The sequence below is a fragment of the Aphanomyces astaci genome (assembly GCF_000520075.1).
Source record: "Aphanomyces astaci strain APO3 unplaced genomic scaffold supercont1.36, whole genome shotgun sequence".
Taxonomy (NCBI): Eukaryota; Oomycota; class Saprolegniomycetes; order Saprolegniales; family Verrucalvaceae; genus Aphanomyces; species Aphanomyces astaci.
The window spans coordinates 286,284-304,733 of NW_009798299.1; the positions used below are offsets into that span (position 1 = coordinate 286,284).

At 45.5% G+C, this 18,450-nt stretch overlaps 3 protein-coding genes across 7 annotated transcripts; 2 read left to right on the plus strand and 1 right to left on the minus strand.

Annotated features, from left to right (window-relative positions):
* Positions 1–2,676: 2,676 nt before the first annotated feature.
* On the plus strand, positions 2,677–4,466 carry H257_11856 (hypothetical protein). Its single transcript, XM_009838914.1, has one exon. The coding sequence runs from the start codon at positions 2,684–2,686 to the stop codon at positions 4,376–4,378; it is 1,695 nt and encodes a 564-aa protein (XP_009837216.1). The 5' UTR covers positions 2,677–2,683; the 3' UTR covers positions 4,379–4,466.
* Positions 4,467–6,453: 1,987 nt separating this feature from the next.
* Positions 6,454–14,552, plus strand: H257_11857 (hypothetical protein). Of its 5 annotated transcripts, XM_009838916.1 has the most exons (15): positions 6,454–6,543; positions 6,606–7,211; positions 8,084–8,252; positions 9,035–9,093; positions 9,162–9,314; positions 9,755–9,958; positions 10,528–10,668; positions 10,738–11,027; positions 11,547–12,001; positions 12,514–12,633; positions 12,704–12,947; positions 13,011–13,167; positions 13,281–13,337; positions 13,555–13,738; positions 14,255–14,552. In XM_009838916.1, the coding sequence occupies exons 1-15, from the start codon at positions 6,541–6,543 to the stop codon at positions 14,440–14,442; spliced, it is 3,030 nt and encodes a 1,009-aa protein (XP_009837218.1). In that variant the 5' UTR covers positions 6,454–6,540; the 3' UTR covers positions 14,443–14,552. The 5 variants fall into 5 exon arrangements, with proteins under 5 accessions (XP_009837218.1, XP_009837220.1, XP_009837219.1 ...); XM_009838918.1 differs by having other exon boundaries at positions 6,454–7,211; XM_009838917.1 differs by having other exon boundaries at positions 13,555–14,552.
* A 236-nt stretch (positions 14,553–14,788) lies between these two features.
* On the minus strand, positions 14,789–18,128 carry H257_11858 (hypothetical protein). The gene is made up of 9 exons (XM_009838920.1): positions 17,884–18,128; positions 17,501–17,819; positions 17,367–17,414; positions 17,153–17,295; positions 17,005–17,085; positions 16,862–16,936; positions 16,163–16,788; positions 15,637–15,765; positions 14,789–15,430 (listed from the first exon to the last, which is right to left on the minus strand). Exons 1-9 carry the CDS (start codon positions 18,088–18,090, stop codon positions 14,833–14,835), a joined length of 2,226 nt encoding a protein of 741 aa, XP_009837222.1. The 5' UTR covers positions 18,091–18,128; the 3' UTR covers positions 14,789–14,832.
* Between the last annotated feature and the right edge of the window lie 322 nt (positions 18,129–18,450).

Consider the following 18,450-nt stretch of genomic DNA (forward strand, 5'->3'; position numbering starts at 1 on the left):
CAGGTATCGTCCTCTTCAATAAATGAATCATTTATTAATATTGTGAATACGAATCGACACTAACGTTATTGGCTAATCCACATTTGAGTCAATTTGATTGGCTCTTACAGAAAGAGCAAGCATATTCAACCAATCAGAACTACGGCGTGATTCTAAGCTTATATTGATTTGACAAACCAGGTGAATTTTGGAAGTTTATACTCCGGAGTAGCGAATTCGGCGGCGAGATTCGATTCGACGGGGTTTGGAAATTCGTATCGAATCCACAATACTGACGTGTGCATTTCTTGCACTAACGTTATCCGGAAACTCAATTTGGAATCATAACGTGAAGTTACCGTGCGTTTGGGCAAAATGAATCTTTATTTTTCAAATACTGGTCGGATTTAGCTCATCCTTTCTTTCGATTCGTCTTGAATGGAAGATGATGAATCCTTACAGTTAGGTATGTAAGGGCCAAATCGAGGCATTATGGTTGGAGAAAGCCATATCTGAAGTTTCTTCATATCCTTCCAACTTGTAGGAGAAATGCGTTGACTGATGTATTGGCACGCTTATCTCGCTCGCTGTTCCTGCGGTAGTTGTTCATATTCATATCAGTGGATATCCGGATACTTCATTACTTTTGCGGATAGCGTTGGGTTATTTTTATTGCGCATGTGCATGTTTTGTGATACAATATCCGGGCTTCACAGAAGACGCGCACCGTACACAGACGACATGCCGAGGTGCGCATCTATCGAAAATGGACGAACTTCGGCGACTCGTTTCTCGAGCTGTAAGAGCAATACTACTCATACAGTGTACTACAAAGTACTAGTTGTGCATTACTGGTTCACAGCTCTCTCTGTCATGCGATCTTACCTGCATGCACGTGCATGTTCTTAAAGTGTGACGAATTGGGCAAGTCCGAAGTTGTTTATCTCTACAGTTGTTGATTCAAGCTATATGCAACAATGTGATCTTTATATTGTGGATTTGGTAAAAGTTTCCAGATCGTCGAATCGAATCCCACCACCGAATCGAATCACGAATCGACGCTGGATTAGATAATGCAATTTTGTACGGATTTGATTGGCTCTTACAGAAAGCACAAGTATATTCAACCAATCACAACTCCAGTATGATTCCGTATTGCATAGACAAACCACTCGAATTTTGGAATTTTATTGCAAATTCACAGTATTGGTTGTTCTTATTATGACTAGACTTCTGATATCGGTATAATATATTGTAACAATAAATTGTCGCAAATATTCTATTTTTGAATGTCGTTGGATAAGGTTATCTATTTTCGATGATATTATCCAAAAATATCCTATCCTGAAATTTTCGAATATCATCTTTCCGAATACAAGACCCAGTCATTCATCCATTTCTGCTGCTCCATGGTTAATTGAGTTTGGATTATCATTATTAAGACACCATGGTCCCCAAGACATACGGTATATATGCGTGGAACGATCAAAATACACTACCGGTAACAGTAAGTTGATAAGCGCAAATCAGTTCATATGAACTCATACAAAAAAGTACATAAAGTAACTCATTAATTCAACATTGAGTAGGTCGCAATATATCTACTGTATTACTGTACTAGTACCCCGCAAGCTCAAAATTTACGAGGAATGAAGATATTCGAGACTCGTCGTTCAGTACTAGTACAACGTAAGGTATAATGTAGTACTACGGTAGTATGTTTTACCCTTATTGGTAAATCGATTTCAAAATGGACTGGGGCTGCCAATCGAATCGACGATGCAAAATTGACGCAGTCATCGACGGACCGAAGTAGCCAATGAAATTATCGGCTGAAAACCGACGACCAATCAAATTGTAGGAGTTTTGGATGCTTTTCCATTCACAAAGAGTTTATTTAACATTGTATCGGACAGGATTCACAGTGAGCATATTTAGTTCAAGTAAAACGATATCTCGACGATTTCAGGTAGATTTCACGTCGTCCGTCAAATCTACCGAAGATACCAAATTTAGCTTGAAAGCACAATAACGAATTTACCGTTGGAGATGTGCTTACAGTAGAGCTTGAACACATTTATCAACTCTGAACTGACAGATTGAATGTACTATTGAAGAGTACACTTGAATTCCTTGGACATCCGTAGACAAGGGACATAGTCGAAACACGGCGAAGAAGGAGCGAAGTACAAGAGGAAAAAAGTGTTTTACTGGCGCCAACGCGTTTTTTTTTTCGATAGAGCGCTTGAACCATGTCCACAACACCTTGCGACACAGGATTTTGACTACCTGGAAGTTATTTTTATGTTTGACAATTACTGTATTCTGGATACTGAATTATATATCAACGTTTCATAAAAGGACCCATTTTATGACCTGATACAACAAGATAGATTCCTGCGTCACAGCTTTCTTGAACAACCAGTTTGCACTTCCAAGAGCAATTGTGATGATTTGCTATTAATAGGACGGATGACACGCCACCTTGTTTGTAGCGTGTAGATGTCGATAGTTGGTTCAAGTAAAACGTTATCGTGACTATTTGGTCGTGGAGTAAGCTCAGCAGCATTGCTTGATGCTACTTGGTGTGGTACTATTATCTGCTATGGGTTTAGCATCTGGTCCTATGACCAATAGCTGGGTCATGGCAAAGTGATTGTAATGGCCACATGTGGATGCCATTTCCATATACTTCGTGTCTCGCATGCGCTTCGTCAACGGTCGAGACGACTACAACAACCATGGCCACACCAGCCAGAACCATGCATCCTACGACGACGACTACGACCCGCTCAAGACACCGAAACAGCACCCACTCGACGACAACCAGTACAACTACTACGACGGTCACGGGTACTTCGAAGGAGGCGCGATTCGGCCCGGCGGCCCGCCCAACTACACGAGTCCAGAGGTGTTGGCCCTGTTATCGCAGTACGTGGCCGTGGGATTGCTCTACGGCGCGCTGCCCAACTTGGCGTATCCTCTGTTCACAGCGTACTTTCACCTCACGGGTGCCGAATACAACTCGGCGACGGCGTTGGTCTCGTTTGGGTGGACGTTGAAAGTGTTTGTCGGCATGTTGTCCGACTGTGTGCCGATCTGTGGCTACCGCCGAAAGTCGTGGATGATAGTCGGGTGGACGTTGTGTTGTGCGTGCATGGTGGTGCTCGGGATCAAGGACCACGGGCCGTCCTACACGACATTGCTCGCCACAAATAACTCTGCCTTGGCTAGCTCCAGCTTGGGCGACCACGGCGCGTACGTGGCGATCCTGTTTGCCGCCGCGACCGTTAGCTTTATCATCGCCGACGTGCCCGCCGACGCGCTGGTGGTCGAAGTCGCCCAGCGCGAACCCTTCGCGTCCAGAGGTCGCATGCAGTCGCTCATCTACACCACACGCACCGTGTCCTCGATCGTGTCTCAGATTGTGATTGGCGTGTGCCTCAACTCACCGAGCTACGGCGGGACGTTTTCATGGGATATGGGGATGCACGCGCTGTTTCTCATGCTAGCGGTCGTATGTGTCTTGATGGTGCCCATCTCGTGTGTGTTTGTCCAAGACAGTCGGCAAACCGGCGTGTCGTTTGCGGGGTATCTGCGGCAGTTCTGGGACCTCGTCCAGCGGCGTGCCACGTGGCAAGTGATGCTGTTCAACTTTTTCTTCAACTTGTTTGCGTCAGGTATTTCGTCTACGGCGGCACCATATGTCAAGTACCACTGGGCCAAGGTCGAAAACCTCGGCACCCAGCTCACGACGATCGCAAGCAACTTGATCTTTGCGGTCGTGCTGGCGGCGATGGGCAAATGGGGCCTCGATTGGAACTGGCGCTGGGTCATTGTCCTCACGACGCTCAGCATGAACGCGATTGACGCCACCGTCCAGTACATGACCATCTATGACGTCGTGCGCAACCAGTGGTTCTACCTGGGCGTGCCCGTGGCGGAGCAACTCCCGTATGCGATGCAGTTCATTGTCACGACGTTTGTCATTGTCGAGCTCGCCGAAGTCGGCAACGAAGGCATCACGTACGGACTACTCACGACTGTAAGCAACCTCCCGCTCGTATTTGGCCCGGTGGTGGCCAATGTCATTTTTGGCCAATTCAAAGTCGATAACCTGTACATCGAGGCGGACTCGGCCGACGCGCGCACCCAGGTCGCGTATACGTACCTGATTTACTACTCCACGACCATATTTGCGTGCGTCTGGGTTGTCTTGATGCCGTCGCAAAAAGCTCATGTCCATGAACTCAAAGTCACAGGCGGCAAGTCCCCCGTCATCGGCGGCCTCGTGTTGTTTGGATGTACCGCCGCCATGCTGTGGTCGGTCGTCGTGGGTATCCTGGGTGTGTTCCAGTCGACCAATTGCCTTGTGATTGCCGGTGGATCGGGGTGTTGAACCGCCGAGCATTATTATAATAAACGCATTTCTAGTACTATTAATAGTATGGTAGAAGTATTAACAGTAAGTCAATCATTTTTATCCTTTTTGGGAAGTAAAAAATCCGCGCTAACAGGCAGTTCCTTGTAAACATAATAGGTCAAGACGATCATCTTGATCGACTTCAAAAATGCCAAGATCCCAGCGACCCAAACAACTCGTACCAGCATCAGCTTCATGCTCATGTCGTCATCGCACTCTCGAGTATACTCACTATCATTTTTCCTTCGTTTTGCAAACTCTACCCAATGAAGTCGACATCGAATGACAAATGGTCGATGTGAATTTCTCGTTAGGAACGACCAGCAGCCTCACTACCGACACAGTACTAACGTTACTTCATGGTTTCGGTCGACTGGGGCCAACACCCTAGGTTCCTAGTCAAAATGAGGAAGTTATGGGTAGAACTACGGTCAGTAAGAATCATATTATCGGGGCATATCATTGAAGGTTTGACCAAATCAAGTCTTTTGCCCGCGATGTGCAGTTGTCCAGACATTAGGCTTTGGGCAATAGTTTTAACTAACTGTGGTGTAAACATGCGTAACAAGGTTCTCGTCATGGTCTACTGGTAGTCCACGTGGAATAGGAAATCCAGGAAGTCGCTTTAGAAGATTAACGAGTCAATTACTGTATGACATATCTACAGTACCAGGAGTTGACAAAATTGGTCCATGTGATTATTTGGTTTATGCCAAGATGCAATATTAGTAGGATGTCTGCACTTTTACACTAGTAATGCTGTTACGATGCGCTCTCAGACATGACGCTCACCGAATCGGTTCAAATCATATTACAGTTAATCCGTTGACTTATTTCAGATCGATTTATGGAATTCGAAATCCTTGCGACCCTACTAACACCTACTGTTTCACCTTACGAATTATATAGACAGCAGAGTTAGCCACCCTGTGAGCCCAGAAAGTAGGGCACTGCGATCCGTTTCACAAAGCTGTGCCGAGGGACTTTGGATGTATTATGCGGCACCTTCTGCTGACAAGACGGGCAAACGTGGTCTGGCAACATCGAAGATTGTAAAGGAACCACTGCTGGTAGCGTGGGTCGTCCAGCATGCGATCAATGTCAACGGTCGTGATGGTCAGGATGTTGTATTTGTCGGCCATAAGTCTCCCCACTGATGTAGCCACAGCCAAACACATAGCAGCCATTATCGTGGCTACGGCAACAACGAGGACATTGATCGAAGACATCTCAGGCAGGGACGATTGTTCACTGACCACGAAAAATCCGAATGTTGATTATCCGGAACAGCAAAAGCTGGGATGAAATTGTTTGCCGACCAGGCCCTTATGTGCTTTGCACTTGTTTTGGCGTCGGTTTTAAGTGGCTAAAAGAATGGTACATCTGCTGTAACTGTGTTACAAGGTTGAATACATACGTGCTCTTTTAACTCATTCACTGGGGTTTTATAAATGCCAAAAAACTCTGAGCAAAAACAATTACTGCTACGTAATACATGTGATGCTGAAGTGACCAAGACAACAACCTTGGCTGTTAATTCCATCGAGTAGTACATGCCACCCGACAATGGGGTCGATGTAAGGGGGAATTCCAAGTAGTTTTCAGAAATAACATGAGCCCATCAAAATCGATTTACCTCTTGTTTTTCATTATTTAGAAAAAGCCGTCAAGGGCCTCTTTTTCTAATTTTGGGATAGTGAGTTGCGTTAAAAATCGTAGAAAAAGAGGTAAAAACGTTGGAAATTGTGCTTGGAACCACTTTTTCATTTGCTAAAATATCTACCATTACTGGTATAATAGTACTTGGAACACCCAGGTTTATGGTGTGCCATGGTGTGAATAGCCAAAACGAGTGAAAAGCACGTTAACGTTATGAATAACGTGGGATAAAACAATGTATTTTCACTGATTCGTGTGCAACTGTTTTGATTGGGTACTTTGGGATGGACATTTACTTCGAACTTCGATGCTCCTTTGCAGCCAAACTTGATCTTTGTATGCGCACTTTTACGAAGTTCGAACTATGTTGGCGAGGAGTGAGAATTGCAACCCAACAACACGACCAACCACCATGGCGCAAGCGATCCCGCCGGCGGCGTCACCTCCGCCAAACCTAGAGGGGCCACCATCGAGTGTTGATGGTACAACCAACAATTCCCCTGACATGGAACAATTGACGCAAGCAGTCCACGCTCCGATGCAGCAACGCGTTAGGAAGACCGCCGAGAAAGTGTCGGCCGATCGCAGCGGTAACAACAACACGAGCAGCGACGACAGCGGTATCGCACGTACGGGGTCCCCTTGTCGCGAGATGGTGGTGGCGAAACACATACCATCACCAAAGCTCAGCATGGCAAACTCGTACTACGCAGGCTCGTTGATCTGGATCTCCATGACGTCGTTCGTAGTTGGGCTCGTTGCAGTCGTGGGGTCACAGTTCGAGAACGCGGTGCAGTCCGTGTTCAAATACAACGACGTCACCCAGCATTCTGCGTGCACGACCGTGCTTCCCATCCTCGGCTCCATGGCCGTGCTCAACGTTGGGCTGGCCTTTCCCGCCATGGGATGGCAGTTCTCGATGCTGTATCAACCCGTCACTCCATCCTCCACGACTGTGCTGCGCCTCAAGTTCCTGTACTGGTGTGAGACGATGTTCCTGATCCAGTACATCGGCGGAGTTGTGGGGCTCGTGTCCTTTATCTTTTATGGCATTCGGTTGAAGATGGAGTTCGACGGGTTCTACTCGACGTGGGGGCGTCTTGCATGGGCCGTCAATGCGGTGCTGGTGCTGCTCGTAGCGTATCAATGGGTATATATATATATATTGTCATTTTTTACCCAAAATTTAGACTTTTGTGCTGATTCGCCAAATCTATCGATCGATTGTCCTGACTTTTGTATGTAAACATCGTCCAGTATCACACTAATTTCAGTCACACACTAATTCGGTGTTGAATTGGTCGAAGAGTGAATTTGATTGGCTAGTTGATTCATGTTTTGTGTTTTGATTGGTCGTATATCGATTCTCTGCCGATTTGGTGATTCTGCTCATTCGATTGAGAACCCAAACACTCCAATTTCGAATCGACTTGACAATATATATATTGAGGTTTCAACACAAAATTTGCATACATTTGAGCAGATGATTCACCAAATCCATCATCGATCGATTTGTTGGACTGAATTTTGAATGTAACCTTTGTGATGCCATGCACACTATTTGAAGTCACACACGCATTCGATGGTTGCTGGAATTTGATTGGCCACTTGAAAGCTATCTGTGTTTTGATAGGTTGGTGGATTGTCGGTTGATTTGGTTCAGCTCATTCGATTGATTCAGCACCGCACTCCAAATTCAAATCGACTTGACTATATACACATATTTATTCTCATCTTTGGATACTCTCTGTGTTTGGTTGCTTTGATATAATATTTATATATAAATAACACCTGTAGTTATCTATGTCTATATGGTTGTAGCATTCCGGGAATTTGAATGTAAGACATGTGTTTGGTCGCCCTATGCATATAGTACTACGTAGTTACTGAGGCTATATGAGTTGTGTACCTTTGGACATGTATATATTCGTCAATAAAATTCCTTGAAAAACTACTATTTACGTTGCTCCAATAGTCTATAACTTATGAATACATAAATACTTATAAATGTATGCCGTGTAGGTCGTCTTTGATCGGTTTCGAACACACCAAAAGCAACAACTGGGCGCCCCCAACGAACTCGAACACGTCGGGAGCTGGAAATTTCGGCGGTGGATTTCAGGGTTGTTGGGCAAAAAGGCCAAAACCACCAGTGAATTTCGAGCAAATTTGTACGCGTCCGTCAAACGAGGTGCAGACGCGATGCTTTCTTCACGTCGACATGTCCAAAATATGTGAATATTGTGTTTTCAGCCAAAATCTGGACTTTATGCTGATTTGCCAAATCCAACTGATCGATTCTTTGTACCGAATTTTGTATTTACTGTGGTCGAGGGCATCGAGGACGCTTTTTGCCAATTATTTGGACCCACAATATAAAAAGCTATGAAAAATTGTATGCCTGTGTATTTTAATTTTGTGAATCCAGTGTAGGTGATAGCTATCCCTACATAATAATAACCTTCGAGAAATGCTTAGTAAAATAACACTGTGAATACCCCTACAAATAATAACCTCTACAAGTAAATTTGGGGAATTCAAATGCATTTTGATAGGATGCACCTTTATTTGTGATGGAGTGGTCAACTTCGGACTACTCTCATTCTATATATATATTTTTAATAAAATAAAAAGCGTCCTCGATGCCCTCGACCACTGTTGACAAAGTATCCAAGGGTGATATCTCTATCACACTAATTTAGTCACACACTGATTACTTGTTGATTGGTTGAACCGATGGTTACCTGCAACCTGATTGGCTCAATTTTTCTACCGATCCTTCTGCACATTTGATTGTGTCGATACATTTGGCACGTGGTTCCAGTTTTGAATGAACAACACGACAAAAACTATCTATTCCGACTTCGTTTTGATGTTTGAAGCTGCAAGTGTTGCGTGATCACGTTGGCCCAATATTTCTTCCCCAGGAGTTGTATATCACAGTCCATGGATCTTATCTTATGCTGCATGTAGGCCAGGTCATCCAAGTGCAAGCGTTGCTGGCGAATGCGCTGGAAGGGCTCACGACAGAGGTGCAATTATATTCTCTCCAGGAAGATGATATATATATATATTCTTATGCCAAGTGTGCTTGGTTTAGCGAGAGCGGGAGATGTTCTTTTGGAAGTTATACGCGACGCCGTCCATGGTGTTGGGAATGTTTGCGTCCCGAACCAAGAACCCAATGCACATGGCGTGCCAACAAGGCGATGCCGAGATCACACGGGTGCTGCTTCAGGCTGGGCTTAATCCTGTATGTATCTATTGTCAATTTCGCTATAAACTTGCAAAATTCGCGTGGTGTCTACTCAATGTTGAATCACTCTGGAGTTCTGATTGGTTGAATATACTTGACCTTTGCCACATGAGCCAATCGCGTCGATTCGTGCTATTCGATTCCGCGGCGAGATCATATTCGACAGGGTCTGGAAATGTGTACCGAATCCACTATATATATTAAAATCGAATCAATCGTTGACCGAACCCGATCTCGAATCGCTCCCATATCGTCAATCTGGAATATTTTGTATCGCTGATTGGCTACATTAGTGTGTTTTACGCAGTATGTTCGACGGCGTCGGGAATACCAATGAGATTTCGCGGCGAGATTTTGATACATTGAATTGGGATGATATATTTTGTTCGTTTCGAGTTTGGAGGGTGGAACTACAGACTAACTACGCAAAAGTGTAGAATTTTCTCGATAAAATGGGCGGCGTGGACATGGGCATTGGGTCGGTGTACCAGTGGCTGTGGCGCCGTCATAACCGCGGCAAGTACGCGCTCGTGTCCCCGCTACACGTGGCAGTCTCCCACGGCCACGTCGAGTGCATCCATGCGCTGCGGCAATATCAAGCCAACTTGGACATCGTCGCGACCACAGATATCTTTTCCAAGGTAGAACGATATATGATGTACTGTTGTAGTACTCCTATTCAAGCTACTAGCCTAAAGTTGGACTTGTGAGTCGAATCGAATGAATTGTGACAAATGTATGTGAGCATGTCTGTCTACCTAGCTAGCCAGCTCATCAAAGTGCACGAACGAGAAATTTCAACCATCAATTAGTGTAGTTTTTTGGCGGCCTAAATGTTGTTCATCCTCTTCAACGTTGTATACTATACATTGATAAGCTTAAAATCGTACTCTCATCGATTCTGGTATCAGTTGCCAAGTCCAAATTTCAGCGAAATGGACAATATTGACGTTTCGATTGATAATAGGTTGTTTTTGACCGATGTGGCATATATATATATTATATATATGAAGTAGAGTTGTGATACAAATATACAATCCCTAAATTCCCGACTCGTAGACTGAAATTCTCACTGTTGATTTATAACTTTCAAATGGCGTGTACTATATATTATATATATCCACGATGGAAATGCACCTTTTTGATATATACATACATATATTATATATGTAAGGGATGCTCTGCTCTGGTCGTCACATTATGAGCGTAGGAGCTAGCGGTCCCGCCCCTGTTTTATGCAGATTCAAGGGACACGATGAACGTGCTGCTAGAGTACGGCGCCAACCATTTGATGGTCCCGAGCTTCGGCACGGCCATGACCACGACCGTGTTGCAGCACAATTTGTTCCTCGTAAAGCCCCACAACACTGTCACATGCTACTACTGTATCTTTGTCACAGGAAGAATGTGTGATGGGTAGGACCGCGTGGGGCTGGCGCGTCTCCTCGAAGACCACGGATGCGACTACGCGCTCACACCGCTGCATGCGCTGGCGGCGGCGGGGGACGTGGCCACGGTCCAGCATTACATGAAGAATGGGGTGGATCCGGATATGCTGGGCGAGTACTACGTCGGACTGAACCAGCGCACGCCGCTCCACTGGGCAGCAGTCATGGGCCGCACGCGGGTGGTGGAGGCGCTGCTGCTGCATCGAGCGACGGTCGACTTCACCGACCGGATGGGCCGAACGCCTCTGCACTGGGCAGCTCGGTACAGTCTACTCTTAGAGTTCAGCCTCGTGTGACTGTAGTTATGTTGTCATGTGTGTTTGTGTGAAGAGCGATCTTTACGTCGATAGATGTGACTCGGCATAAAATTGAATACGATTGATATACAATCGAATATGATATGCAAAGTCCAAGTATAGGGAGCTGAAGGGTTCCTTCGAAAATGATTGGCCAATGAAAATTCTTAAAGTGCTTCGATTGGTCGATCGAGTCTCCGCCGATGTGGTGCTGCTGCTCATTCAATGCAGTCCCCCAATCGAATTTGTCAATACCTATATATATATATGTGTGTGTATGTCAACCCTCGCTTCCTTGCTGTATAGCCATTAAGGTTTTCATATACATGTACTAAAGTACTCGTACAACGATGTAATTTTAGAGGTATATGGTCATTATATATATATATATATTTGTCCACCATCGTTTGAGTACTTTATATATACAGAACATATATCATTGCAAACGCTTTGAACAGTGTTAACATAGCAGGACAACTGTGTAGGCACAATCAAGTGGGCGCGATCAACGCTCTCCTGTCGAATCATGCGAACCCGATTTGTTTGGACGACAGCAACATGACACCGTTGGACGTCGGGTCGCACAGCGGCACCCTCCGTGAGCCGGCGATCCGGTCGCTGGTGTCATGTGGGAGTTTGAACATCAACGGGGCGTACTGCGGAGACACTCCACTGCATTTGGCGTTGAAGCAAGGCCACAAGGAAGCCGCGCTGGCGCTCATTGCGTGCGGCGCCGACATCTACCAAACCAACCGCGACGGCCGCCGCGCCATCGACTGCTGCATCTCGGCTGAGCTGCAGTACTCGATCAAAAAAGCCAGCGGCAGCGTCGACGTGTACGTATCGTATGACCCGCCCTACTACGCGTTTGCCAAGGCTGTGTGCGACTCGGTCGAAACCAATTTTATTTCCGTCAACTTGCGGCCCGTGCTCGAAACAGGTATATGCCGTATGTGTGGCACACTGTGTATGTACTGGAGGTCTAGAATCGTTCGTGTATATATATATATATATACTTTGAATTCGTTGCACTCTACCAAACTTTGCATGGTGTTGAAATATTGCATCATATTTGGACGTTTGGACGTTCTGATTGGCTGAAAATACGTGTTTTTTTCTGTAAGAGCCAACCAAATCCACTCAAATTTGGATTGCGTCGGTTCGTGATTCGATTCCAGGGTCTCACATGTGTACCAAAAAAAAAAAAAAAAAGTATATAGATTTATGCACATGAAGTGATTGTAGAAAAATAGTTGGTGGAGTTTTGCTTTGCCCATGTTGTACTAGTATCATGTAATGACTTGGAATGGTGATGTATTGGAGAATAGTCGTTCAAGTATGATACACTGGGCCATATTTATTCAAATTGAGCGATTTTTCGATATGGTTTAATTCCACAAATCACGCCGTAGGTCATATATTTGTTGGTATTTTATTTGTTATTTTTTGTAGTGCCCAACAAGCAATTGCTAAAACGTGTCAGTGTCGTGTTGTGCGTGTTATCCGATGGATACGGCCGCAACAACTTGTGCATGTCGGAACTCGCCTTAGCCAAGCAGCACAGTGTGCCAGGTACGAATCCTAGTCAATATATATATATTCCATCTATACATATTATTATTTTGCCATAAACAATACTTAGTCGTCGCTGTGAATTGCGACTGCGGGCCGCTGTCCGAGGAATTGCAAGTGTACTTGTACACCCGTCAGATCATTCCGTTCCAGCGCAGCGTTGTCGTGCACAAATCGACTCCAACGACAGACCCCACCAGTCATCGTGTCCAACTGTATGCGATTGAAATGAACCAAGATGTGTTTACTCAAGCGATGCGGTCTCTCCTCGACGGGCTGCGAGACGAGGTTGAGCTGCATCGACTGGGAAAGCGGCAAGTCTTGGACCATATTTTGATTAAACATCGATGGGGTTGATCTATTAACTAATCGTCCAGACGAAGACATCCGCTGGGGCTGTCCAAGAACACTAGCGTTGGCCAATCGTCGCGCTTTCTACCGACTCTGGGGATAGCGGCAACAGGCGTGGAACACCCGAAAACGCACTCGATATTTGTGTCCCATGGCGACTGCCATCCTGAATTTGTCCATAAGGTAATATATATATATATGGACGAGAGAAACTATATGATATATAAGTGCAATATATCACACGCCATTGGATCTTGATGTGGTGGTAATGATGATGGTGGTGGTTGTGCTTGTAGTTGAAAGTGCACTTGAGGGAGAAACGCGTGTCGGTGCTCGTCGACTCGAATAACAACGTAAGATATATATATATTTATCTATGTGGAGTAAATAAATCGATAGTTGACACGAAATGGACGTATATATATATATAAATGCATATATATATAAATGCATATATATATATATATAAATGCATATATATATAAATGCATATATATATATATATAAATGCATATATATAAGTGTATATATATATATATACGGCGATGATTACTTGTATGTACACTGTAGGTGTCAGACTTGAAGGAGCGCGTGGTGGCCGCCAAGGACGCAATCTTACAGTGTCAGCTGTTTGTGGTGGTGTTGTCAGCTGAGAGTATTCTCACGTCCCTTGTGAGCGACCAACTGGCGTTTGCAGAAGACAAGGGGAAGCGCATCGTGCCCATTTGCTTGCATGCCAACGTCGATGGAATGGGTACGTGAATTCAAGACTGGGCATTTTGCGTGGGTTGAAATCATGTATACATAGATCAAGTAGAACCTGCCTTCATTTATTTACAGTTAGTTAGGGCCACGTTCTGCCCAATCATTAGGTTCAAAGGAATTGGAAGACTTTGGTTGTTTTACCTAGTTGTTTTGACTGTGTCTGATTTCAAAACTCGAAACTCGGCGTTTCGCAGTTATGGCCCAATTACCGGGAAAAAGTCCTTTGAATCTCTTATTTATTTTGGCAAAAAACGACATATTTGGCAATATCTTGAAATCTCCAAATATTAGATCCAGAGTGAGGAGAAATTTTCACTGTTTTTTGCCGATTGGTGTTCGAAATTTCTACCATATCGACGATTTCGGCCCTTGACCTTGACAACCAAACGCACCCTTATAAATCTATATATATGTGACTTGTTGATCTCGAGTATATCGTTGTGTGTATATATGTTGTTGGAAAAGGGAACACAACCCCACGCACTTGCTATATACTTACTTGTAGACAAATTGACAAGTCTGTTTCAAACCCGGCTGTTGGTGTTTGGCGACGACTTGGGGTTTGAGCATGGTATGGACAACTTGGTCGAATGCCTCGATGAAAAAGTCGAGCAAGCCAAAGCATCGGTGCATCAAGTCGCAGACGACACAGCTAAGACAAGCACGGACGACATTATCGACGCTTTGTTGTGAAGGCAATATGGCGCCAATTTTGCCAATTGGGGGGATTGTTGACATCACCAAAATATCGAGCAAAGCAGTTTAAAATGGATAAAAAAATGAAGGTTGAAGTATGATTGGCTAAACGAATGAATATTCACAAAGATTAACAGTACATATAAATCATATTCCCCCGGTCCAGCGATTGTTGGACAGTTCATTGTTCAGCCCACCAAAATTGGGAAATTGGAGTAGAAAAAAAACATTTTGATTTTTATAAAATATATATGTATATATATATAATTTAATTTTTTTTACAGCACCACACACAAAATTCGGTAGGCCACGAACTGAAGAAAGCAGCAAGCACCTTGTGATGATTCGCATCAAACAAAGTATGGGTGGGTACGATGATGAATTATATTACGCGACAGCCATCCATCCTTCCATCAACTGCATCCGTCGGTGGGCCTTGTCGGTATTGTCTCCATATGCCCGACGCAGCAACGTTTCTAAATGCTGAGCGGCAATGCCTTGGAAGAACGACCGAAAGCTGTCCTTGGTCTTCAACTGGCTCGCATATCGCTTGTCCTTGCCTTGCAACACCAGGACGAGGTCGTCGTCAGCCAATCCGCGGTATGTATTCGTCTCTGCGACGTGGTTGGACCTTGAACTGGAGAAGTCGACTGGTAGTTCCTCACGTTTTATCATCAACACGGCAGGACCGCCAGTTCTGGCTACGTTTGGACCTCGAGAAGTCGAATTGGATGCTTCTTCGACACTTCCCCGTCCTCCTTTGCTGGATGAATGCGATGGTTTGTGAGATGACGTGGACAGATTCTGCTGCTGGTGGGGGGTCTGATGGTGGTGCTGTTTGGACGTGCGGCACCTCTCCTGCACCGGCGCCACCGCAAGCGGGGCCCCTTCCTCCTTCTCGGACCGCGTGATGCGCTCCGTCCACTCTTCGATCGCGTTCAAGCTGTCGCCCACGTTGAACAGCCCCGACGTTGGTTTCTTGGGGCTACCAAATGAAAAACCCATATAGGTATTGTAGGTCGAAGTGGTTCCGTGTAAGAATAATATTATGGTATAGATAGATATTGTATTGAAAACAAGATATATATTGGAAAATATGGTATCCAAATCAAGATATTCAAAGATAGTATGTGATTGGTATGAGGCGTTCATATAATATATATATAAATTATGGATGTACACTCTATTTACCGGACGCTAGTGTCATCGCTATCGCTGGAGCTGTCGTCGGCGTCGTGGGATTGCATGAACTGCCTCGGTGTGACCTTGGCAACGATGCCAATGCGTGGAGACAAGTATTCCAAGTCCACATTCCATTGCCTATCCCAACAACACAATCCCCGTCAAGAAGAATATATATATTGTTGAATGTATATAATGTCGTATATATTCTAAACTGGAGTGACATGGAAAATGAATCGACACAACCAAATGAACAGAGGAATTGATAGAACATATAATATCAGTGTATGCCTTAAATTCGTGTGATTACAATCATCACCACAGGAGAACGTAGTTTTACATACAAAATTCAGTACAAAGACTCGATCGATAGATAGATTTGGCGAATCAGCCCGCAAGTCTAAAATTTGGGGAAAAAGGACCTATATTACCCTTTTATATATATATGTAGACTTGGATATATATATATATATATATATACGTTCACTAGCGCCCCAAATATCTTTCCTCAACATATATATATATATATATCTACCGTTGAGTAGGCGACTCTTCCTCTGGCATGTCATCCAACACGAGAATATCCACTGGATTTGTGGCTTGGTGTCTTCCACTCACACCGCGTGTCGTGGTCCTGTGCTTTTTCCGGGTTTGTTTTGAAAGGCAGTCGTGTTGTTTATTTCCGTCCCCAAACGCTTCCTTGACAGCCGTGGCGCGGACGTGGGACGACGAAGTCGTGGAGGGTCGCAATGTTGTCGTGTGTGGTGCTTCGGACTTTGGAGCTATGTCGTCGTTGCCACTATGGTGGTGATTGTTTGTCATGGTGGCCACAGTATTCTCCATTTTCCACGCTTTAAGCTCGTGGAGGATGGAGTCTCGGGACTTGGAGCTGAGTCGACGACAGCTGCTTAGGTCGAGCTCGGATGCGCGATCTAGCGTATCCGTAATGGATTCACGACGGACGGGCGTGGACGGACGCGGGGGAAAAGCCGACGCCGGCGTCACCGGACGAAGAATACTGTCGTCGCCATCGACGTGGAAAGAGTGCTCGTGGCTACGCCGTCGAAGTGCGCTCGTGACATTCCCGGCAAACACGACGTCTGTTCCATGGGTTAAGGCGCTCGAGTGATGGTCTTTCGTCCCCTTTGCTGCTGCCGTGTCCTGGCACACCCAGTATGAGCCCTCTGAATATCAGCCGACGACGATGAAGAATAGTATGGGGCTGCCATAATACCAAGAGCTGTTCGAACGAGGACGTGACACTGGGGGATGTAGAGTCGCAAAGGGGTGTGACAGTATCGTCCGTCGCCTACGAGTATGTCAGATATCTTATGGTTTTGCACTCAAACACGATGAAACTAGGGAAACACATCCAACCTTGTCACAGCGCTGGGAACCGACGGGTGGGTGGGAGGTGTAGTAGTAGCTCAGGGCGTGGTCAATCATCGCTGGCGTCACCTTCGTGTGGTGTTTACAATATGGGCACGGAATAAGTCGACATATATCATTGCAAGATGGGTCGTACCTCCACCCTGTCGCAGGGGGCGACTGGTGCAGTGTCGAGTGTTTGCAACTGAGGAATGTAACTGCACGCAATCGGACGGTAGTTAGGAATGGCAGCGACGGGGTTGGCTGCCAAGTTGAGCACCGTTAACTGCACGCACATGCCTATATACCGTACATGGGTCATCGTCGTCAGGTTGACATTTTAACTCTGTCACATGAAAGAAAAAACGTACCCAGTTGCTCGATCTGGACAATATCTTGCACTCGGTTGCCTTGCAAATCTACTCCCACACACACAAAGCAAAGTTCCAATCAATCAACTGCTCAACAAGCACACAACCAACCCAACCAACTGGGCCATTTGTACCGAGGATGTGCAATTCGTCGTGGAGGCTCAACGGACTCACGTCCACAATGTCGTTAAACTGGAGGTACAATTCCCGCAACCCCGTGAGCGCCCCAATCCCGTCGAGGTCCTTCACCCCGCTACTCATGAGCCACAGAATCTGAAGGCCATGCAGGGATGTGCCCAAGTCACGGAAGCTGTGCAGCACGCTTTGATGCAATCGGAGTTGTGACAGCGACGGCAAGAGTTCGCCTAGCGCTTCCACCGACTGCTTGTGCGTGTCCACAGTCAGCTGCAGGTACGTAACTCGATTCAGATCCTGTTTGCCACTGATTTGGCGCTACAAGATACATATGTAGGTTGATCACCGTATCGTCGTGTTTGAGAGAGCGCAGGCAACGTACCAGCTTTTCGTCGGTGATGTCGTCAAATGGGTTGTCGTCTTCATACGTTGGTGGTGCCATGGGGCCACTGCGCGACGGCGGGCGGTCCGTCGACGACACTGGCATGGGGTTGCACCCCTTGGGAAGGGTCCGGATCACGAGCTTGTGCATGCGAGTTGCCGTGTCGTCAACTTCTTGGCGGGCGTCGTCTGCATCGCAGCATTCCATGCTATTTCCACTCGAGAACCAACAACACCCAAACCACGACGATAATAATGTAAAATTAGACCTGCGATATTGAAACGGGAGTAACTCCCAGCGCCAATGTATCGCGTTCACAATACCGGTAACTACTTCGAAGTACTACTACTGTACTACTGTACGTACAGTACTTCGAGGTATTGTATCTTGACGTCTGTATCTCCAACGAGATACGAAGTACTAGTACAATACTACTAACGTTACTATTAATATTACTCCGGAGTACTTCGAAGTACTAATAAGTTTAACGTTATTATAAGGTTAGAACTGTTAGCTGTAAATTTGGTCCAATTACAGTAGTGTAGGTGCCCGTTCGAATCTGGTGAT